At 36.4% G+C, this 24,909-nt stretch overlaps 1 protein-coding gene across 1 annotated transcript; it reads right to left on the bottom strand.

Annotated features, from left to right (window-relative positions):
* Positions 1-11,852: 11,852 nt before the first annotated feature.
* Positions 11,853-16,587, bottom strand: LOC143636125 (secreted RxLR effector protein 161-like). Its single transcript, XM_077103798.1, has 2 exons — positions 16,155-16,587; positions 11,853-11,911 (listed from the first exon to the last, which is right to left on the bottom strand). Exons 1-2 carry the CDS (start codon positions 16,585-16,587, stop codon positions 11,853-11,855), a joined length of 492 nt encoding a protein of 163 aa, XP_076959913.1.
* Positions 16,588-24,909: the final 8,322 nt, after the last annotated feature.

Raw genomic sequence — 24,909 nt, forward strand, 5'->3', positions numbered from 1 at the left:
GAATCAGGTTATAAGCGAGGCACCTGACCTATTGATACATAATTTATGTGCGAACTACGATAAGGTGAGTTTCATGACCCCACTCTTTAAACTATTTTACGAACTTTTGGGGTGGAAAGCATGTTTATACACGTTATTTATCTAAACACGGATCAGGATATAAAATATCTGAACATTTATATATGGAAAGTCCCTACAAACATAATCACTGACTACGTGCTGATGAAAGATGATTATTATCGTTGATTGATATATTGAGTGGAGATAATACGAATTGCAAAACATAATGAAATTACACGTGACAGCATGTTTATACAAACACGTTATGTAATGTTAAACATAACTAATTTGGGAGACAACGTGGTCTGTAATGGCCATGGGGATAACGTGGTCTGTGATGATTATGAAGCTGTTGTGGGCAGAAGAGGGGCCACAATAGTAACAAACTAAAGTTGAGTATGGCCTATGAGCCAAGTTCTGCTGCAACTTATAAACTAAAGTTGAGTATGGCCTATGAGCCAAGTTCTGCTGCAACTTACTAAACTAAAGTTGAGTATGGCCTATGAGCCAAGTTCTGCTGCAACTTATAAACTAAAGTTGAGTATGGCCTATGAGCCAAGTTCTGCTGCAACTTACTAAACTAAAGTTGAGTATGGCCTATGAGCCAAGTTCTGCTGCAACTTATTAAACGAACTAACTTGATTATGACATGAATGTTAAGAAAATAATGTGATTATGCGTATTGTGGGCGGATAGGGAGCCACAGTATTTGGTGATACGTGATAAATACTATATGTGTATATGTGTCTATATACATACTAGGTGATTAGCCGTAGGAAATACTATGTGTAGAATATACTAATTATTTGCGTGTACACTATATAATGTTTGAGTTTACATGGAATCATTGTGGGTGGAAGGGGGACCACAGTGGTTGATGTTAACGCGGAACCGTTGTGGGCGGAAGGGGGGCCACAGTGGTTGAGTTTATGTGGAACCGTTGTGGGAGAAAGGGGGTCCACAGTGGTTGGTTAAACACGGAAATTGGAAACAGGTAGTACGAACAAACAATCACGATTTTACCGAAATTTGAATTTATATTATAAACCTACATGTGTGCATATGCACACACAAGGATATGGCTGTACATATTTATACAACCGTAAATACATATTTTTACATACGCGCGTACATACAAACTATGACTGTATGGTGCGTAGAACTGATTTCGTTAAAACTTATGAAACTCACCAACTATTCGTAGTTGACCTGTTTTAACATGCTTTTCAGGTAATCGGATATGAGAAGTAATTTCCTGTGCGTTACGTGTCTGATTGGTGATTGATGTCGTGGGCATTTGAGTTAGAAGTAAAGTGATTGAAGAACAGGTTAAATTGTATCACCTAGTTTGTAAAAGATGTTAGAACGATGTAATAAATTGTAAATTAGTTAGTAATGTTTCTTTATGAACAATGTATTTGATACCAGTTGTATCTGTTGCATTTCCGTTTTACGCTTCCGCAATTCGCTTAACGGGGGTGACACCTTGATATTCTTATACGTAGCATATGCCAGAAAGATTCAAATCGACTCTAATCTTACAACTGGAGCATATACTTCTATGTAATCAATACCCTCTTGATGATGAAAACCTTTCACCACTAATCGTGCCTTGTTTCGTACGATCACACCTCGATCGTCTTTCTTACACTTAAATACCCACTTAGTCGGAATAGCTTTCTTGACTCTAGCAGGTTTGTCGATTAAATCCCAAACACCCAAACGTTCAAATTGCTATAATCTTCTTGCATAGCTTCTACCCAAGAAGGATCTTGAAGATCCATACAAGGTGTCGTTGGCTCAACTTGGGATAGAAAGCAAGTGAATTTAGCAACATTTACAGTTCCAGAGGAATGCAAATCTGCATAAGCACACAATACTTTAGTCTCACTTGACGAAGCAACTTGATGACGTGTTTGAACGCCCACATCAAGTTCTCCAATGATGTTTTCCTGTGGATGATAATTATGAATCCGAAGAGTGGGATTCTCAGGAACAACAACATTATCAAATAAGTTAGTGTAATGTTCACCAAGTTCAGGAGATGAAACATTATCACTGTCAAGTTCAATAACCGGATTATCAGCTTGATTGTCATCAGAAGAAGTAGATACATTATCTAAAGTAGCTGGAGAAGCATCACATGGATCTTCAGTTGGAGCATCAGGTTGAGCTTCAACATCATTAGAACTTGAAAATCTTGAAATGGCCAAATGATCTTCAAAGTATGCTCGAACCAGATTTCCATCCATGTTTTTAGTCGATGGAGTAAATGAATTAAATAAGCCATCATATTCAAACATCCAGTCGGGACCTTTCCCTTGAGGAGGAGTGGTGTACTTTTGACATTCCACATGATACCATTTCTTAACACAACCAGAAATGAAATTAAATACTCTTTTATTTGGAGACGCATATCCCAAGAAATACCCTTCGATAGCCTTTTCTTCAAATTTACCCGTATCCTTCTTCAACATTGTACAAGGACACCCAAAAGGTTCCAAATACTTTAAGTTAGGCTTTCGATTATTTAAAAGCTCGTAACTTGTCATCTTGAGTCGTTTAACAGTTAAAACCCGATTAAGCATATAGAAAGCTGTATTCACTGCCTCATTCCAGAATTGGACGGGAAGCTTAGAATCAGCAAGCATAGTTCTTGCAGCTTCAATCAAAGTTCTATTCTTTCGTTCAGCAACACCGTTTTGTTGTGGTACATAGGTGCACTGGATTGTCGAAGAATTCCTTTTTGAATGCAAAAGAAATCCAATACAGTGTTCTTGAATTCAGTACCATTATCACTTTGGATTCTCCTCACTTTTTGTTTGTATAGTGATTCGATCTTAGTAATAAGGTTTTGTACCAAAACATGTGTTTGATCTTTTGAACTCATAAATAACACCCATGAGTATCTTGAATTATCATCAGTGACAACAAGACAATACCAATCCCCAGAGATCCTCGCACGATTCACAGGACCAAACAAATCCATATGAAGTCGTTCAAGAGGAGTATCAATGGAATTCAATAACTTAGAAGGATGAGACTTTTTCATTTGCTTACCCTTCTTGCATGCAATGCAGTGATCAGATAACTTAAAGTTCTTCAACGAGACACCCTCAACTAAGTCATTAGTCATTAAATAATTCATCTTTCGAACATGAATGTGACCCATTCTACGATGCCATAGAATAGAATCCTTCTCGGTTGTTTGGAGACAAAACATGTTTCGATAGACGTTGATACTTTAGAACTCATATTTAAGACATAAATATCATTTGATCGTGGTGATCGCATGACAACCATGTCCTCGGGAATCACGTATCCCATTTTCAAGATAAGACACTCTTTATCAGTAAATACCGTAGTGTACTTTTTATCGCAGATTTGCGACACACTCAATAAATTATGGTACACCTTGTCAGAGTAATTGACCTTTTCAATAGTAATGTGACCATTCGAAACTTCACCTCCTTGTGTGATCATGCCCCCAGAATTCCTAGCAAATGCTACATAACCCCCTTGAATATTTCTAAAATTGGTTAATAGGTTGAGATTTCCAGTAATATGACGAGAACATCCGCTATCCATTATCCAGTTTTCACCAGAAATGGTCTTGGATGTACCCTACACACAAAGTAAAAGTGATTAGTTCAAAAAGGCAGCCTAGGACTCAGTCTTGGGAACCTTTTGAGTTTCTCTTTGATCATTAACTTGAACAGATTTCAACTGTTGTTCAGCCACTTGAGTATAAGTTACCGGCTTCTTAGACTTTCGTCTTAGATAAGTAGCTTGAACAATGACTGAATTTGTGTTCTTACATATTGGCTCAGTTGGAATGAATTTTGGTTTCACTTGACCATGGGTTTCATTCACATGAATTACCTTTCGAGGATTCACGTTTGAAAACATAATGTGTGTATCATCCTCACACGACACAGGTCGTTTCAGAATCTCCTTTATCACAGGAACCGGTTTTGAATGGTCCTTGGTAAAAGGATGGAGATTTTGAAATTTCTGTTGTCCACATTCCTCACAACGTGACCTTGTTGACCGCAAAGAAAGCAACTTCGCATGTCCACACAATCATTTTGAGGTTTAACGGTAGCATATGACAAAGAAGGATAATGAGTCACATTCTTGGTAAAGCTTTAAGCTAAATCATCAGATGACACTGACTGCTTCTTTAGATAAAAATCCAAATTAGAACAATTAGAAAAACTTTGCAAAGTATCAGTTCTAGTTGATTTTACAAACTGAACTTTCTTAGCTTGTTTTAAAACTTGTTTTGCTTTAGTCAAAGGATCAGATGTCATTGATGTTTTAGCTTGAGGATACCGACGTTCAAGATCTTGAATCTTAGAGGATTCATTGCGAAAAACACTCTTAATCAGTTTCGGTTTAATAATACTAATTGGAATGTCTTTCTCAGTGAACATCGTGTCAATCCCTTTTAATTTAAACACACGACCAGTTGTTGACTTTGAAACAGTAGGATTGATAAAGCGCATCAAATCCTCATCAGAAACTTTAGGCTTTTCTGGTTTCTTAGTCTTAACTGGTTTAACCTTAACATGGTCTTCTTTTCTCACATGAGGTTTGAATGAACCATACACAGCTTCCTCAAATTCATGAGGTTCACAAAGAACGTGATTAGAACTTGGAATGTTCTTGTTTTTGTGTATTACCTCTGGTTCAAACACATCTTCAATAATCACTTTGTCAACATTTTCAACAAAGTCTTTATTGCTCTCAATATAAGGTTTTTGAGTCGAAGATTGGGCTTTAACAGTTTAAGATTTAACAGATTTAGATTTTTCTAAAATCACAAGTTCTTTTTCAATCAAATCCTCTTCTTTTCTAGAAAATGGATTTGGTTTATAATCATTCTGAAAAGGAGGTGGAATTTCAACAAAACCTATACCTTTCTTTGATTCTTTTTGCTTACCAGATACTTCAATTATTTCATTAAGCAAAAATGATGAATTTCTAAATTTACCCAATTTGTTCTTCAACTCGAGAACCTCATTCTCAAGTTTAGTTATCTTTGATCTATGTTTCAAAATTTCTTGAAACTTTTGATCATTGATTGTCATTTTAACAGATAACTCAGCCTTAAGATCATGGTTACTTACCGACAAAGCTTCAATCTTCTCTCGAGATCTCATTTGAGATTCAAGAGATTTTCGATAGGTATCCTTAAGTGAAGCGATCTCTTTTACTAAATTATCGTTATGATTCTTCAAAGACTCTAACTTAGGTTTGTTAGTCTCACATTCAACACACGTAATTTTAACAGATGAAGTAGCAGAGATAGAATGACTAACCTCATTGATCTTAGCCATGCAAGCAAAAACAGTTGGAGGCTTGTCACAAGAGTCATCAGAATCAGATTCAGAATCATTGTAAGAGGACAGCTCACTTCCACTTGCATCTTGAAAGTCTTTAGTTAGCCCAAACATAGCCAAATTAGCTTAATTATCATTACACAGCAGTCGTTGTGACCAATCATTTCCATCAGCTAACATTGCTTGTTACCCAGAAGAAGACGGTTTCTTTTCAACATCATTACCTCGTGATGTAGAAGAATTTTGATTTTGACCACGAGGACCAGTATACTCCTTTTTCGGCTTGTCACATTCTTTTGAAAAATGCCCGAACTCTTCACAATTGTAACATTTCACTTTTAACTTGTCAAACCCCAATTTCTTGTTCAAGGCAGGAAGATCTTTGCCTGTCCTTTGCATGAATCTCTTAACCTTACGGAAAATCATTGCCATGTTCCACTTCAAGTCCATGATCTCTAAATCATCCGGGTCAATTTGATCATAATCTTCATCAGTCATATCACTTGTGGCTATCTTACTGCTTACCAAATTCTCATATGAAGACATGAAGGCTGTCAGAAAGGCAAAGTTTTGTTCAGCTTCCTTCATATTTAATCTTCGTGGTGGAGCAAATGGATTTGTAGTAGATGAATTTCCAGATCCAACAGAAACACTAGGTGATCCAGAATTACCAGCAGTGTAAAAACATGCTCTTGGATCACTATAGATGGTTGTTTCATTTTCACATGCATTCTGTGTAAGAAATGCAGTGACTGGAGAAATAGTTGAACTTAGAGGCATACTACCACCATAGAAAGCAGGATCTTGACTTTCCTTGGAAGACTTCTGAAATTTAAGATCGTATTCTCTTGCATCAATCTTTTGCAAGAATTCTGTTGCAGTCAAGTCTTCATTCGTGAAATAGTTATTCTCTTTCAGAACCATTAAAAACGTAGAATAAGAACTTGGTAGTGCACTCTTAATAGTGTCAATCTTATCAACCTCGAAAGTTTCCAATTTCATTTTGTCCATCTCAGCAATCAAGTGATTAGACCTTGTAGTCATCTCCTCAACTGTTTCACCCTTCAATACGTTAAAGGTTCTGGATTGAAACTTAAGCATTACTTTCTTACTCTTAGCTGTATTCCCCATATGTTGAAATAAAGAAGCACAGATCTTTTTTCTACCCACTTGGTGAAAGATGTTTTCAGGTAAAGCCATGGTAAGAGTAGAATAAGCCTTTGTTTCAATTTCTAGGGCTTTTTTCTCCTCTTGTGAGTATTGAGAGATTGCTTTAGGTGTGTAACCAATTGTCTCATCTCCAATCATACAGACAGTGTACACTTCATCCAAACAGTATGAGCAATCAGGATGAACAGAACCCAATTGAGCATGGAAACGGGGTTCCCATTTAGCAAAATCGCTAAATTTCATCAACCTTGGACATTTCAAATGTGAGCCAATTTCAGTGTCCAATTGCAACATTTGTTGCATTAACAAATTCTGTTAAGCCAAAGCGTACATACCGGCCATGTTTGTTAAATGATAATTTTCTCAAACTCTAAGGATTAAAATTGAAAATAAGATTAACGAACTGTGAACAGTAAAGGTAACAAACTGTGAACAGTAGTAACGAACTGTGAACAGTAATGACGAACTGTGAATAGTAGTAACGAATCCCACTTAACAAAGTTAAGATTGATCAGGTAACGAATCAGAAATGATTTATGTTTTAAAATTACAAAAATATATACAATAATATTTTGAAGTTGAAACATAAAATAAAACAAGAAAAATGAAAAAGATAGGAGTAAAGATGAAATTAATATTAGATAACAATAGCATTAACAGAATTTTCTAATGACTTTAATATTTTTGCACAAAAGATCAAAACATGGAATCACATTGATCGATAAAGTCCTAGATCACACTTCTATTTGGATATTATTATGCCATGAACCCAAAGTCGATTGTAGATATATTTTGTCCACTTTAAACTTAACAAGTATTTTGATGTCAACGTGATATGTTAAGGTATGTATTAAGCACGACACATATGCGGTCCCCATTTAATCCGACAAATTACAAACTTCATCATACCTCGGGCATAATTTGTGTTCATCAGTATCACCCCGAATTGACTCCGACCCCCTAATGATTGATCAAAACATTTTAAGCTTATTTAAAAATTTTTCAAACTTTCTTTCAAACAAATTTAAAGGTTGAACCATGGACTTACTAGACATACGGACTTACATGCCTTCATATAAAGCGTTTAGGACTTACTTGTTTACTCCACATTACGTGGTTCTAATATACCCTTTTTTGTTTGATAAAATATCAACATTTTTGTTCTTGATTTTAAATAGTTTTTGAGCATTTTGCAGTTTTTCTGCTTTAATAATTTTTCGTTTTTTCAATATATGAATCTAAAGCAAGAAATAATTTTCATTGTGACCCATCATTAATGGGCTTGTGTATCACTGACTAATAACATTTTTTCATTAATCGATATGACTTATATAGGAGTTGGCTACCGCTTCATGAGAGTGTAACCACTAGCATAGGCGAGTACTAAAGTTTATATCACTATGATACTTACTCATTTGTCAAGCCTATCTACACATCAAGCAATGATCATATTAGCTTTTGATATACTCTTTTCATGTGCTAGGATCAATTAAGACAAATTCTTATCATTTTCCAAAGGTCATATCAATTTCTCAAAGTTTAGAAATTTTAATTATCCGACTCCCTCTAAACAGGAGCTCCCTCTAAACGAGATAATATCATTTTGAGACTTTTTCTGGTTTTCTTAATAAAATATATCAAAATATATAATATTTTTGGTAAGTCAAGTGACTCATTTTTGTTTTTCTTACAGAAACTAAAAATCTTATTGGTAAGTTAAACTTAACTCATTTTCTCCCTCTAAAATTGTGACATATTTGAAAAATATTTACAATCTTCTCTACAAAAAGATAGATAGGTTGTTTTAATCATAATTGATCGATGTATTTAGTGAAAAGGTCAGCAAAGCTATTGTCAAATGGACTATCATAAACATGCATTATCACATCATATAACAAAGTTGGAGAGATTCAAACCGAAGCCCAGCATGAAACATTCGTCAAATTCAGGTCAATCGTATTTTGTTTTGTAATTTTTTTAAGTAAACCGACCGTTTTGTAAACCGAAACCCTCGACATAATCAAAATGATGGATTTTCTGTTTCAATATTGTGTTACACTTGTTGGGTCTCAAAACATCCTTTTCGGTCCTTAAATCGCGTTAAAATCACTTAAAACGAACTTCGGGGGACAAAACTGTCAATTTTCGAAGTTTGAAAATCACCCGCCACCACCTCTATCGCACTAAGCGATGGGGAGACCCATCATGTCACGTGGCGCGACGCCTAGTGTGAAACCTTCATATATAAGATCTAAAGCTTAATTAACGATTAACGGATCTAGTTCATGATTATTCCTATATATTATATGTTATATGCATTAGTATTAGTTGTATTAGGTGTATATATTATATGTAATAGATTAATTAGATGAAGCTTTGAACGAGAGGAAATCTGGATAGAGGTTCAATACTTTAACTCCCAAAGCTTAAATTAATCTATGGAGAAACCCACTATTTATAGAAGACATGTCTAGTTCGTTACACATTCCGTAACGAGCTAGCCTCCTGCTTTGTTACATTACATTAAATAGTAATACACTAACGAATCACCCCCTGATTCGTTAAACATCCTTAACGAATCAGGAGGAACTTAACTTATGGTCTAGTTCGTTAAACATCCTTAACGAACTAGACTGTTCCTCTAACGAACTAACTTAGTTTAATAATAAATAACTATTACATAAATAAACGATAAATACAAAATGATAATTACAAAGACTCGAGACGCAAAACCATGTACTAACAGACACCCCCTCGTCTTGAGCTATTTGTCTTTAAATTACTTGAAGCATTTGGTCTGCCAGTCTCTACAGCTGTGAATACCATGTTCATGACACACACGAACAACGCGTTGAAAATGCATTGCTTGGTCATAGTCTTCACGACGCTATATCAATATCTTATTCTTGAACAGCACGTCATTGTCGGTCTCTGTCAAGTTCACAAGCCACATCGGATCAATAATCTTTATTAACTCGGTCTTTAAGCCCTTACCCAACACAATAATGGCCTTGCCAGTTCAGTTGTCATAATACCAACGGTTGAAAGATAAATACATATGATGATTTAGCATCTTGACCGGTACACGCTTCATCGTCTTTGGAGGCTTTACCTTAAGCACCAACTTTCTCCAACCCGTTTTTGGATCAATCTCATCAATACGCTTGCGAGTTGGAAACTGAAACTTAAAGAATTTGAATCCGTGGCTCACCTCAAACAACAAATGTTGGTGAAACCAACTTGCTTGGTGATTCCTGCCACGGTTAATAAACGACGGTGCGCAAGAGTCCGTACGTCCCATCTTGGCAATGAGAGAACATCAGTAATCTTTTCATAATACTGCACGTTGTTCTCCCATTTGATGATACATACTTTCAAATCACAATCAAAAAGCCATGAAATAATATCACCTAGAACTTTAGACACGGCCTTGAAAGAAGTCATCTGATTGGCTTTGGCACGTGCAATGGCTTCCACTTTCAATTCTTGATCAACGTATCTGAATGCATCAATAATCTTACGAGCTTTCTTATCTCTGTAAGCGAACCAACCTCAAATATCTTCAATAGACGATCAACCTATGAATCAAATCTTGTATCAACAACATTCTTGCCCTTTGATACTTTATCCAAATGGTCTTCAACTGCTTTAATGTTTTCTTTTGTAAATATAGGAGCATCTTGATTAACATTTGTTCTTTGAAACATATCAGGGTATTCCTCAGCCGTGACATCCTCAATCTCCACCTCCTTATCTTCATAAATAAACTCAGTATTCATCTGAATATTCGGATCATCAAGACCTCTTCATCATTCACGACCTCCACATCGTCCTCAGCCTCTAACACGGTAACTCATCATCATTTAGACCAAGCAAAATAGAAATATGCTCTCGTGTTAGGGACCTCTCAACAAACTGTCCCACTTCAATCTCATATGCATTAACAATACTTATAACCACCCCCGTACCATCAACAAAGATAATGGTATTAGCCTTGATCATCTCAATGGGTGTAGCAGTTGTATGATCATGATGAACAATTATCTGCTTTTCCGAATCACCAACTGCACTTGTACCAGCACCAGAAGACGAACCATCAGTTTGTTTAGGCTCACTTTCTCCAGTACCCGAAGCATCTGGATCTTCATCATCATTTTTAAGCTTCTTAAGTTCATCGTCCTTGCATGTTAGCTGCAAGATAAGATCCTCTTGTTCTTTTATTTTCACCCCCTGAGACTCAACAATCTCACGGAGGGCTTTTGCCTCCTTTTGGCAAAAGGATACATAACTCACCAACTTCTTTTGGTTCTCCAACATACGTTCTTGAGTCATTCGGTCAGCAGGCATTTGATTTTCATACAAATTGAGTAAACTCAAAACCATATTCATTTGTTGATCATGAGACATTGCAAGAAACGAAGAAGGGATTGGTTGAACAAGACCTTGAGGACGGTTAAGCCTCATATATGAAAAATTCATCGGTGGTGGAGGCATCATCATCGGTGTAAGAGAAACCATCGAGGTAGCAGTCGTAGGTCTTGGCAGAGTAGATAGAATAGATTGAGGAATCATACCAAGCCTAGGATCATATGTGAGCGTAGTCGTCAGAGTAAGTTATGGAGTGCTAGCAGTAAGCGGCACCGCCGGTATTGGAGGAATAAACAACCTTGGAGGTTGAACTCTAAATGAAATGCCAGCACCAGCCAACACACGTCGTTTGGATGACCCTTCACCAGCTAACTCCTTCCCTTTCCTTTTCCGAACAGCATCTCCAACAATAGCTGCCTCAGCACGTTGTTGATACAACATTCGTCAAACCCTCCCTTCCGTCCACCAAGGCAGTGTATAAGAACGTGTAGTAAATACTTGTAAGTAGGACACACGTATGCCTTTCTATACATTGACTCATCCAGATCACCAGAATAGAACAAACGACAAAACAACCCTTTAATCCAGTCTTTGTGGTACTCACTCGGGTCATCAATGGTGTCATCAAACCTCAGCACCCAGCGAACGGTCTCAGTTGATATAAAAACTGGTCGGGCATTAACTTCTGCAACAATGTGGTTCTCAGTCTCCACGTATCTCGCAATATTCCAAAATTGACGAACGATGCTGAATCTCAAATAAGGATTAGCAGTGATAGCATAATGAATACGCGAGCGAAGTAAGAATGCTAACATCTCCCCCAAACACATTCTCGTCGGCAAAATTCGTATCGATCAAGGCACAAACATTGTGTCTTTTGTCATACGGAAGTAAAGGCATATCCTATGCCTATTGTTGTGGTGGTGGTGCAGCAACGGGGGGATCTTGATCCATATTATCAGCCATAACTGATAAAATAAATCCAAGAATCAGTGATAATGAGTAATAGTAATACTCATATAATATAATTAAAAGTTTAAAATTAAGCTAATTTATAAACCTTTTAATTTTAAAATAAAATGTGATTTGTTAAATATGTTGATTCGTTATAACGAATTGGAGATTCGTTATAGCGAATTAGTTACTTCACTATCAAGTAAATAAAGAAAGAATTAGGTCTAACGAATCACGAACAAAAGTTAACGAATTATAGTCTAATTCGTTATAAATAACTAATGAAAATCTGATTCGTTATAAAGTAAGATTCGTTATCCTGATTCGTGTGATTTGTATAACGAATTGGACACGAATGAGTTCCAATTCGTTACACAATAACGAATGACCCTTAAGCTTAATTTTTGACTAATCTGGTTAGGGTCAAAATCACCAAGAACAATAAAAGTCAAAATTGTAAAAACAGAAATCAATCCAAACATAATTAACGATGTATAGCCAAATAAATGATCATATGGATCTCGGAACCACATCGCGAAAGTGAGTGTATTGAAATTATGTACCAAATCGTGGTATAAATCGGTTAAATTAAGGGTTTATCAAAAGTATAAAACCTGATAATAAAAACCAACAATTAACCCATCAAAACGACATCAAAGTTGAAAAGCATTGCGTTGTGACCGTCTATACCTTGTGAATCTGAAAAACTGATTAAAATAGTGTATAATGATGATCAATATTTTAGAGAAAATTTTGGCAGAGTAATGTTACTTAATGAAGAAGAAAGTTGAATAGTGAAGACGAACCGCCTTCACTAATTCCTATATACTCTGACGAAGAACATTTTCCAATGTGCTGAGTCATCAGATTTGTTCAAATTTGAATTAACGAATCAGATGATTCGTTATCAAATATGCCCACGTGGCATAACGAATTAGAATCAATTCGTTAAAGTTTAAGACGAAACAATAACGAATTAGCTATTATTCGTGTTTAAATCGTTAAATTATGTTTAACGAATTAGAAGTCATTCGTTACAGAGTGGCGGAAGCGAATTAAGTTAATGAATTAGAATACAATTCGTTAAGAATAACCTAATTCGTTATACATACATAACGAATTACCTTTATGTAATTTTAAATTAAATAATTAAATCAATTAAATAATATAAACTAATAAATAAATATTGACACCAATTGAGTTACTTTAAATAAATCAACGAGAACCCATATCTCGATGATCGAATACCTTAACGTGTTTTACGCTATGAAACACTTAACTTAAAAGAATTAAATAATATGTAAATGAAAAAGCAAAATCTTTTTGGTATTTTAAAATTTTTTAATGAGAAATATTTACCAGAAAAATATCCGAAAATAAAAACATATAATAGAAAATGTTTTTGTGTTTTTGTATGGTTTTTCAAAAGCAGTACGTATTTTCAAAAACAAATTCGAGAAGACGATGAACAACTTTTTTTGGTCAAAGTCAACGGCAACGGGTCAACGGTCAAAGTCAACTGGTCATACTCGATTCGATTAAATAACCACTTGTAAGTCCTCTTTGGATGGATCTAACAACTTTACTCGGATCAATCCGTGTTGTTAGCTAGCGGAAATCACTAACAACACTCGGATCTCGGATCTTAGTTTGTAAGAAAATGAAAGGAAAATACAGAAAAGTGGGTAGGTGGTGAAGGTGTTTGGTGAGAAAAAAAACTCTTTGATTCCAAATGGATTTTTGAATTATGAAGAGTTGTTGGAGAAATGGGCTAAGTGACCCTTATATATGGTCCCATTTCTTCAACTTTTACAATTTGTCCTTACAAAATAAACGTACTAAGGTACGTATTACACCAAATAATAGAAAATATAACGACATACAAAATCCTAATATTAATATTGAATATTAGTCCTACAATGCGTTAGACTTTTTAACGCATCGTCAACGACGTGTTAGCCTCTTGTTTGTTATTTTTAATTTTATATTAATATAACTATTTATACTTGTATTTGTGTTTTTATAAATTTTAATATATAAAGATTTATATTATTTCGAATATATCGATAAAGCATGCTTATTTTTATCTACGGACCGACATAAATTTACTTAAACCCTAGTCATGTCAGATTAATATCGAAATATCAATAAAATTTGACATGTACTGTTTTAAATAAAATTTATGCAAATATATAGATAAAAATAAACATTTTTTATTGGTATATTCGAAATGATATAAAACTTTATATATTAAAAGTTATAAAAACACAAAAATAAGTAGAATTAGTTATATTAATATAATATTAAAAAAACAAACAAGATACTAACACGTCGTTGATGATGCGTTAGGAAGTCTAACGCATGTTTGACGATTTGTTTACAAACACGTCGTCAAAGATGCGTTAGACTTCCTAACGCATCGTCGAAGATTAGTTAGAGACATTTTTAAAACTTCTTTTCAACATAGGTCTATTTTGAGAATTTTCCTTTTAATTTTTGTTGTCATCTGTATTTTAAACTTATCGCATAAATTTATCACGAGCATTAAATGTTATTACTTGAACGCGTGGGTATCCCAGCTGGCCACCTTAAACATTGTTCCAAATACAGACCAATTTGTCATTATCTTAATCAAGATGATAATCTTTTGAAAATAAAAGGTAAAATAATAATAATTATTATTTGTATTATTATTATTATAGTACCAATATTTCAAGGTCAAAACCCAGCTTCTTTTCTCCACATCCTGCCCCTCCATATCACGAGCATTTTTGGTGTGAGCTTGATTTAGGGTTATAATGGCGATCAACAACAAACTCAAAGACAAGCTTCTGGACCCGGTATACCACGAGAACTGTCCGGGTTGCAAAGTGGATCAAAATAAACTAATACAAACTGGGCTGCCCATCAAAGAGCTGCTTTATGTATGGGTCTTGATGTTATGTATTGGTGAGTAATATATATCTTTATATAATTATCTCTATTTAACGATCAATTATTAGTATTTTTGTTTATTAACTTTAATAATAATTTGAGATTAGTTAAAACTGATTACATAAATTTAAGAATTGTATGCCTTGGTATTCATCTCTTGATTAATAAATTATGCATAAATGTTATTTTTTTTCTTCTGGATTATAATTTAACTTCAAATTCAAATATTAGTGTTAACATGTTAAATATTTAGTCATTTATATATATAACCAGTTTTAGATAGAAAATCATGAGCACCATATAAGTACTTGTATGTAATGTTTCAAAGAATTCGCATGAACTTTTCTTTAACGAATCTGTTATCTTATTTTTGTCACCCGTAGTCCGATTTGATCTCTCACTGGTTGAAAATGTAAAGCCTTATCCAGCACATTAATACCACTATGTCAAAGACATGACAGTTCTCTCTTTTTCAAATAATATATTTTTGCGATTTCACGGTATCAACAAGTTTAACAATGTTTGAAATAATTCAAAATTATTTGTGTATCGATCCATTGCCAATCTTCATGCGTACAAACTTTCTCAAATGAGAGGGACCCATAAAGTGATGATGTGGCGGTAGATGTGCACCAATTAATGCCCATTTATCCTCCTGTGATCGAACAGATTTCGTAGTCGTGCTGTCAAGTTAATCGCTAAAAACCTGTTCGATAAAAAGCCTAAACTGAATATCTTGTAATCTGAACTGTTGTAAAAGCGTAACGTCAAAATAAAAATAAAATCAACATAGATAAACGGTAACAAAAATTATCTTTTCTATTACTAAAAACTAAATAATTGCTAGAGCTATATTCGTCTGAAAATTGTCGCAAAAGTGACGAAACCACAGTTTAGCGACAAAATAGGTTTGATTGAATAACCTGATGGCAACTTAACTTTCTTAAAATTGGTAATCAGAATATGAGAAGAAAAGATTGCTTTGTATTATTTGTGTATATTACATCAGAACAAGACACCATAATTTATAGGTGTTTTACAATTACAAACAAAAAAGGAAACAGATAATGTGTTGCTAATTTCCGGGCTGTAAACATTGTAAATATGTCAAGTACAAGCTGGGATATGATGATAAAAAACTGATCCAGTAATTTGCTCCATTTCATTTGACCTTCCTTTCTAACACTCCCCCCTCAAGTTGAGTAGTGGGATCTCCAATACTCAACTTGGCTAGACACTCGTTGAATACTCTCCCGTTGACTGCTTTTGTCAGGATGTCTGCTAGTTGGTCTTTTGATTGTACGTGCGGAAGTTCTATTATACCTGCTTCTAGTTTTTCTTTGATGAGGTTTCTATCAACTTCTACGTGTTTTGTTCTATCGTGTTGTACTGGATTTTCAGATATTTGAATTGTTGCTTTGTTATCGCACATAATTCGGCTAACTTTGGTCGGAGGGAAACCAATTTCTGTAAGAAGTTTTCGTATCCATAATACTTCTGTCAAGCCTCGTGCTATCCCTCGAAATTCTGCTTCTGCACTTGATAGAGCGACTACCTTTTGTTTTTTGCTTCTCCATGTAACTAAATTTCCGCCAACCATAGTAAAGTAGCCTGATGTTGACCTCCTATCACCTCTATCTCCTGCCCAATCAGCATCTGTATATCCCTGGACTTCAAGATGAGCATTTGGTTTGAAGAGGACACCATGACCAATGGTACCTTTAAGATATCTGATGATCCTTATAGCAGCTTCCATATGAGTAACCTGAGGCTATGCATGAACTGGCTAACTACCCCTACTGCATAGGCTATGTCATGACGAGTATGAGATAAATATATTAGCTTCCCTACCATTCTTTGATAGCTTTCTTTATCTGCTAGCTCTGCTCCCTCCATCATATGAAGGCCATGATTAACAATCATTGGAGTATCGACCGGTTTGCAATCCACCATTCCGGTTTCTGCCAATAGATCGAGAATATATTTTTTCTGACAGATGAAGATGCCTTGCTTGGATCTAAGAACTTCTATTCCAAGGAAGTACTTAAGTCTCCCCAAGTCTTTCATTTCGAATTCTGTGAACAAGTTCTTCTTCATTTTAAGCATTTCTTCCTCATCATTTCCTGTAATAATCATATCATCAACATAAATAATCAAACAAGTAACAAGTTCACCTCTTCGTTTAAGGAACAAAGTGTGATCTGAGTTACTCTGTTTAAAACCGTATTGTGTCATAGCCAGTGTAAATCTACCAAACCACGCTCGAGGAGATTGTTTGAGTCCATAAAGAGACTTTTTAAATCGAAAAACTTCTCCGGTTTTAAAGTTTCATTTGAATCCTAGTGGAGCTTCCATATAAACTTCCTCCTTTAATTCGCCATGTAGAAAGGCATTTTTTACATCATATTGGTGAAGGGGCCATCCTTTGTTAGCAGCAATTGAGAAGAGGACCCTTATTGTGATAATTTTGGCAACCGGGGAAAAAGTTTCTGAGTAATGAACCCCATACGTTTGAGTATACTCCTTAGCAACCAAGCGAGCTTTATATCTTTCAATAGTCCCATCTAGTTTATGTTTGATAGTAAATACCAAGCGACAACCCACTGGTTTCTTTTCTTTCGGAAGAGAACATTTTTCCCACGTGTCACTTTTAATCAGAGCTTCCATTTCATTCTGCATGGCTTCTTTCCATTTCTTTGACCCTAAGGCTTGTTCCACGGTATTTGGAGTTCCCTCAACGTATAAGGAGGTAGTAAAATCTTTAGCTTCTTTGGATAAGTTTTCGTTGGCTATGTTTGCCACAGGATACCTTGAGCCTTTAGTTTGTTTTTCCGGGGAGTACCGCTTTGGAGGAACTCCTCTAGTTGTCCTTGCTGGTAGTATATATCTTTCAGGTGCCTCCTGCCCACACTGTTCATTTTCTTATACCTCATGTCTATCCTGTTGCACTTCATGGCCATTATATTCAGAAGTTTCTGGTTCTCCCAAAGGATCACCATTTTGATTAGTTTGAAGTGGTTCAGTAGGTTGAGATTGACTTACCTCAGACATCAGGTTAGGAAGATCTTGTTCGGTGGAACCGATCGTTTCACCACAGGATTGTGCAGAGGTGGGTGACTCATTTGGGGAACTTTGATTAACTTCTTGTGATGGTGGTATCCATTTTAACCAATTTAGTGTGTCAATATATTCTTTCTTCTCTTGCTTATCATGTTGAGTGTTGTAAAAGAATTCACTTTCAAGAAAGTCACAATTCATTGTGGTGAACATGTGACGTGATTTAGGATTGTAACATCGGTAACCCTTTTGATTGACCCCGTACCCAACAAAGACACATTTTTCGGCACAAGGATCGAGTTTTCTTCGATTTATTTTTGGTATATGAACAAAAACAGAACAACCAAAGATTTTAGGAGGTAGGGTAAGGGGATGAGGAATTTTTGTAAATTTGGTCAATGCTTGCATTGGAGTTTTAAGTTTAAGAGCTTTGGTCGGTAGTCTGTTAAGAAGATAGGTAGCTGTGGCAATAGCTTCAGGCCAAAAATTTGTTGGAACCTTGGATTCAATTAGTAAGGAACGGGTTATTTCCAAAAGGATACGATTTTTCCGTTCGGCCACACCATTTTGTTCCGGGGTGTGTGAACATGATGTTTGATGAATTATCCCTTTCGATTGACAAAACTGTTTCATGGAGTCATTTATAAATTCTCCTCCATTGTCAGATCTCAAGATTTGAATGGATTTTTGAAATTGGTTATGAATCATAGTATAAAAGTTTGAAAATTTTTCAAAGACTTCGGATTTGTGTTTTAAGAAAGACATCCATGTCATTCGGGTACAATCATCAATAAAAATCACAAAATAACGATAGTTTTGCCCCCCAATAATTTGCAGGTCCCCAAACATCAGAATGAATCATTGAAAAAGGAAATTCAACTTTAGTGTCATTAGGTTTGTAGGTATGTCTATGGCTTTTGGCCAAAACACAAGTTTCACAGTTTAACGCATAATTGTAAGGAAATAACTTAGGAAATAAAATATGTAAATAACCAGTATACGGGTGTCCTAATCTTCGATGCCACAACCATGCTTCTCTATCAGTACTCCCATGAGCCAACATCACAGTTCCTCGTTGAGTCACTTCGTCCACATAATATAATCCTTGACGTTCAGTGTCACGCCCAATGATCATCCCCGTCCTGATATCATGAAGAATACAAAAGGTGGGGTGCATTAGAACCGTACAATTTAATTCTTTGGTAACATGGCTAATTGATAGAAGTTTATGTGACAAAGACGGTATATAAAGACAATTTGATAATTTCATCGTTGGTGAAATTTCAATTGTCCCTCCCCCTTTTACGGTAATAAACCCCATGTTAGCAGTTTGAACATAGCATTTTTTAGGTTTAGATTTTGAAATAATATCCGAGAGTTCGAATGTCATGGTGTCGGTGGCACCACAATCAAGTATCCATGAATTATCCCTCGTATCACACCTACTTACCATGTTTGCCTTTCCAATTGATTCTCCACCCGTCCCTTTTATTTTATTTTTAGTGACCTCATATTTTTTAGGGTCCCCCTTTAAATTATTACAAATTAGGGGGTTGGAATTTAGCAAGTTCATAACTTCAATAGAAAAAAACTTAGGATTTAAAATTGAGGAGGGGTTTGAATAAAAAGTATTTTGATCAGGGGCTGAATAGTAATTATTTAAAACACAAGGGTTCGAGTTTGATAACCCAAACCCTGTACCTGGTATGCCTCCATCTTCTTCGTTAATTGCAGCCGCCACACCTCCGAAGCCGCTTCCACCGACTGCACTCTTCTGCTGGTCTCCGCCGTTGTTGGTGGCAGTAGAGTTGCCTGCGACGGTCGCTACCTTTCCCCCGTCTTTACCTCCTTGTTTGTGGCCATCAGTCCACCAATCTGGAAAACCAACGATCTTAAAACATTGTTCTTTGGTGTGCTTGGTCATGCCACAGTGTATGCATTTTAGTTTTGATTTGTCCACCCGGGATGATGACCCTGATTGTTGCCCTTTGTCTAAACGACGATACCCTCTTGAAATAAGACCTGCTCCATCAGTATCGTTTGGTTTTGTAACAGCTAAACCAGCCGCCACACCATTATTGGAAGATAAGTCACCGGAATTTGTACCTAAAATAGTTTGGTGAGCCGTTTCTTTTCTAACGGCGGCATAGGCACCCTCTGCCGACGGAAGAGGATCCCACCGCAATATTTCTCTTTTTATTGGGTCATACTTGTGGTCAAGAGCATTCAAGAACTGGAAAAAAATTTTTGTTCAGATCTAATCTTCTTTCAATTTCTTCCCAAATCCCTTGTATTACAATCCAGAAATCTTCCAACGATACGCCATTTTGCTTTAACTCATTCGCTTTGACATGGAGATCGAATGTTTGGAGCTTATCCTTACCGCTGCTATATGTAATCGCAAGAGCATCCCATAATGATTTTGCTGTAGGGAACTCGGTAAGATTACTAGCAATGGCAGGTTCAATGTTTTGAATGAGCCAAGAAAAAACAACAAGATCATCTTGTTCCCACTGCTCATATTCTTTATCAGTTCATTCCGGTGGGTTTGTGGTTAAGTGATTCAATAAAGCTTTTGATTTCCCCCCTATGGCGACTCGAATCATTCGAGCCCATAAGGCGTAGTTCTGGCTATTGAGGTTCAGGCTAATTTTAAGGCTATCGGAAAGATTCTGTTTAGGGGTTTGTGTTTGGGAATTAAGACCATTTTTGAGAAGATTGGCTATTTGGATTGTGAGGTTGTCTAGGGTTAAAGCCGAGCTACCGTCTATATCAGACATGGCAACTTGCTGGTTGATTAAGGCGGAATGGTTGTTGGGATGGTTGCTGGGTAGATGATGAGCAGTATTTATCCTAGGATCATTAACGCCGCTTTGTTATCATCTTAAAATTGGTAATCAGAATATAAGAAGAAAAGATTGCTTTGTATTATTTGTGTATATTACATCAGAACAAGACACCATAATTTGTAGGTGTTTTACAATTACAAACAAAAAAGGAAACAGATAATATGTTGCTAATTTCCGGGCTGTAAGGAGCTGTAAACATTGTAAATATGTCAAGTACGGGCTGGGATATGATGATAAAAAACTGATCCAGTAATTTGCTCCATTTCATTTGACCTTCCTTTCTAACAAACTTACCAACAACTGTCACAAAGTTACAACCAAAACACATCGTCACTAAGTTTCCTTAGGATAAATCTATAAAGATACAAACAGATTGACAACATTTCCCAAGCTAATATTTATATATTATAAATTCGCTAAATGTTATTTGAATTGTATTTATGTGATGAACTCCTATTTTATTCTGATCTTTGATTTATTGTGTCCGTGTTTTATTATTATTATTATTATTATTATTATTATTATTGGTTTCAAAAATCCGAATGTTACAATATCGATCTGACATCAACTTGGAATCATCAATCAAGATGAACACGTACCTATTTCCGGATATGGTACTAGGAGCAATGGGCCCGCATAAACCTCCATGGATTAGTTCCAAGGCTCGGGTTGCTCTGAAAGTCGCCGACTTCGGAAACGGTTTCCTCGTTTGCTTCCCGACCAAGCATGAGTCACAAATTTGATTTTCTTGATCAACTTTTGGCATTCCAACAACCATATTATTTTTCACCATTTGTTTCATAGACTCGAAATTTAGATGTCCTAGTCTCGCGTGCCAAAGCCAATTCTCGTTATCAATCTGGGCTTGTAAACACACGGGATTCCCCGTCTTTAATTTAATCGTTAAAGAAGATTCTTGGATCGAGTAACCTGCATCAACAATTTTCCTTGATCATCATACATCAATAAGTAATCGTTTTTCATACGAATATCACAACCACTTTCCGTTGCTTGCCCAAGACTAATAATATTACTTTGTAAACTAGGAATATAATAAATGTCGGTCAATAATTGTTGCTCCCCCGTTTTACCGACTAGCAATATCGACCATTTCCCACAAATATCAACATAAGACCCATCTCCAAATTTAACTTTGCCACCAACACGCTTATTTAACTCAGAGAAAAAAGATAAATTACCCGTCATATGGTTGCTCGCTCTGTTATCCAAATACTACAATTCTTGTTCGTTCAAACCACCATCGTAATCTTTTGGTATAACCTTCTGTTCATTCAAGTACACTTTTTCTTGACCACACTGCACCATATAGAGGGACGGGTTTTTTTCTTTTGCTTCGGCCAAATGTGCTTGTCTCTCTTTCCTTCATACCAGACACCTCGAAACGAAGTGACCAAATTCATCACAACGAAAGCATTGAATTTCCGAGTAATCCTTTTTACCCTTTCGTTTATCCCCTTCGTTGGACCCTCCTTGTGAACCACGATTCTGATTGCCACGTCCACTACCACTTCCTCGGTTCGAACCTTTCCCGCGCCCCATATTCGATTTGCGGAAGACTGCTTTGAACTCGAAGAGGATTCAGAATTATTAAACAAAAGTTTACCTTCTTCGGAACGCAACACGTGTCCTTAAATACGCTCCTCATAAGCCTTCAACCCTCTCGAAAACATCCTCAAAACCGACTGTTTTAAGGACTAACACTTGCTCGAGGGATGCTACAACTTTGATAAACCGGCTCGGCAGGCTCGTGAAGAATTTGTGAACTAACTTCCTTTCTTCATACGGTTGTCCAAGTGTGGCTGCTTTAGAAGAGATCGCAGTTATTCTCGAGGCATACTCGTCAATGGTTTCTGTTTCTTTCATCATCAAACCGTCAAATTCACGTATTAACGTATGAAGTCTAGCATCCTTCACACGTTCTGCGCCCATATTTCTTGACTTTATGGCATCCCACATCTCTTTTGCCAATTTAAAATTACCGATTTGAAGTATCCGGGAATCGACTCAAACAGAAGCGCCTTCGCGATGTTATTTTTCTTCACGTCATTATAGCCCGGGTTAATTACATCCCAAACTCCATGAATCCCAAAAATAACCTCCATATGCATATTCCAAATCGTGTAGTTCGTTTTCGTCAAACGCGGACACTAAAACGACCCAGAGATCGTCTCTTTACCCGCTTGGTTCGGGTCACCCATCTTGTTTCTCCAGCTATAAGTCTTTGAAAAATCCTTTTGTGTAACTGGTTCAATTTTTCCAACCTACACAATTAAACCCAGTTTCGAATTTGATCCGAACACGCCTTTCGGTTTCAGAAACAAACACAAGTTACAACCGATTCTCTTTCAATTGGTATAAATTTCTGCTTTTGAGTCTTCTGTCCACGAACTCAATTTTTAATAAAGTGAATTATTTATCAATAAAATAATCCAGTCCAATATTAATTCAAACTCCATTGACCAATGTTGTTAAAACCGGACCGGCCGGTCCGATCGGTTCGACCAGGAATCGGTCCACCGACCGGTCCGGTTGTATGCTGCTCGCTCGGTATCCAGAAAACCGGCCGGTCCGAACCGGTTCATCAGTTTGACCGGAAAACCGGACCGGTTGAACCGGTTTTCCTATTAAAAAAGTAATTTTTTTTGAAAAATTTGTTTTCCTAGCAGTTTTTAAGCCGAATTCGTTCCGCCGGTCTCACCGGTTCGACCGGTTGAACAGGTGAACCAGTTGCCAGGCCGGTTCGCTATCCGATCCGGTTATGAAAACATTGCCCTGGACACCACTTTTCCAATTAATAATTAATTCAATATATCACTTTAAGAAATAATTGAACCAACCACACGTTGTGAACACAGTTGCGGCGATGACAAGGGCTAGTTGAAGAACGTACGTTACTAGTAGGTTTGTTACGCAAGTCCCCCAATCACGCTAACTGTCGACTTCAACCGCAGGTCGCGTTTGGACACCGGTGAGCAGTGAGTTCAATTGATGAAGTCCGTAAGTGCACAGACTTCAACGATAACACAAGAAAACGATCGGTCGGAATTCTTCACGTCACAGATTACTCCGGCTTCCGGGTATCGTCAATTGCAAAACATAGGCTCTGATACCATTTAATGGAATTGGTACCAGGTATCGAACACGAACTCGTTAATTTGGCTAACACCCAAACACGAATATTATTATTGAGAAACTTCACAAAACTCAATGGCCCAATTACAATCTCTAAACCCCAAAGCACGGGTATTTATAATCTAACCTATCACGTTTAGACTACAACTAGGATTGCTAAATAATCGAACATAATAATTATACTAACAATTAAATCTAAGCACATCTAATTGTCTATAATTATTCACTCCTTAAATTTTGTTACTTGACCTCGCACACCAAGTAACGCTCATAAACTGAAATTCCCAACAAATAGAGCGGGTGATGGTTGAGGAATTCTGTTAAACAGAAGTCCCTTAAAACAGATTTCGGGCCACCCGGGTGAACCCACCCGTCTCCCAGGGTACAACAGCTGAAGCTATATGTACTGTTGGGATTAACCTAGCACCTAAACTATACCCAAAAAGAGAGTGTGTAGGATGAGTAAGCTGGAAACGGTTCTGGTTGAAAATCAGTACGCATGAACTATTTTTGGTGTGGTGGTAGCAAGTTTGTGTGTTGTATTATTACAACTTCTATATATAGAGTGTAAGTGATGACACACACACAAATAACACATGTTACTTATTACTTAATGGTAATGACACATATTGCTTGTTGTGAACAATGTCACCACAAGTCACACACACATGACACTTGTCTCACTACCCGGTCCCGCCAAAAAAAAATAATAAGGTGTCAATGTGCGGCATTAAAACACCACATTATGCACATCGCTATTCGCTCTTCGCCCATGCCCGTGCGCAGGCCACACTCTTACTAACGCCACTGAATATGTCTTGTCATAGAAGAATACATCCTTGTAACCTCTCCTTATAAGCCACTTCACAATTTATCATTTTATCTATGCGGAACAAACCCAATTTCCAATTTTACCAATATGGGACAAACCCACTTTCCGTAGAACATATTTTCAAACATACTGCTTAGAGTATCAATGTTGCATTCATCATTACTCTACCTAGGACAAGTTTACAACT

Source organism: Bidens hawaiensis, unplaced genomic scaffold (assembly GCF_021521415.1).
Source record: "Bidens hawaiensis isolate Kalapana, Puna unplaced genomic scaffold, B.hawaiensis_p1.1 tig00007800_1, whole genome shotgun sequence".
NCBI classification, from domain to species: domain Eukaryota; kingdom Viridiplantae; phylum Streptophyta; class Magnoliopsida; order Asterales; family Asteraceae; genus Bidens; species Bidens hawaiensis.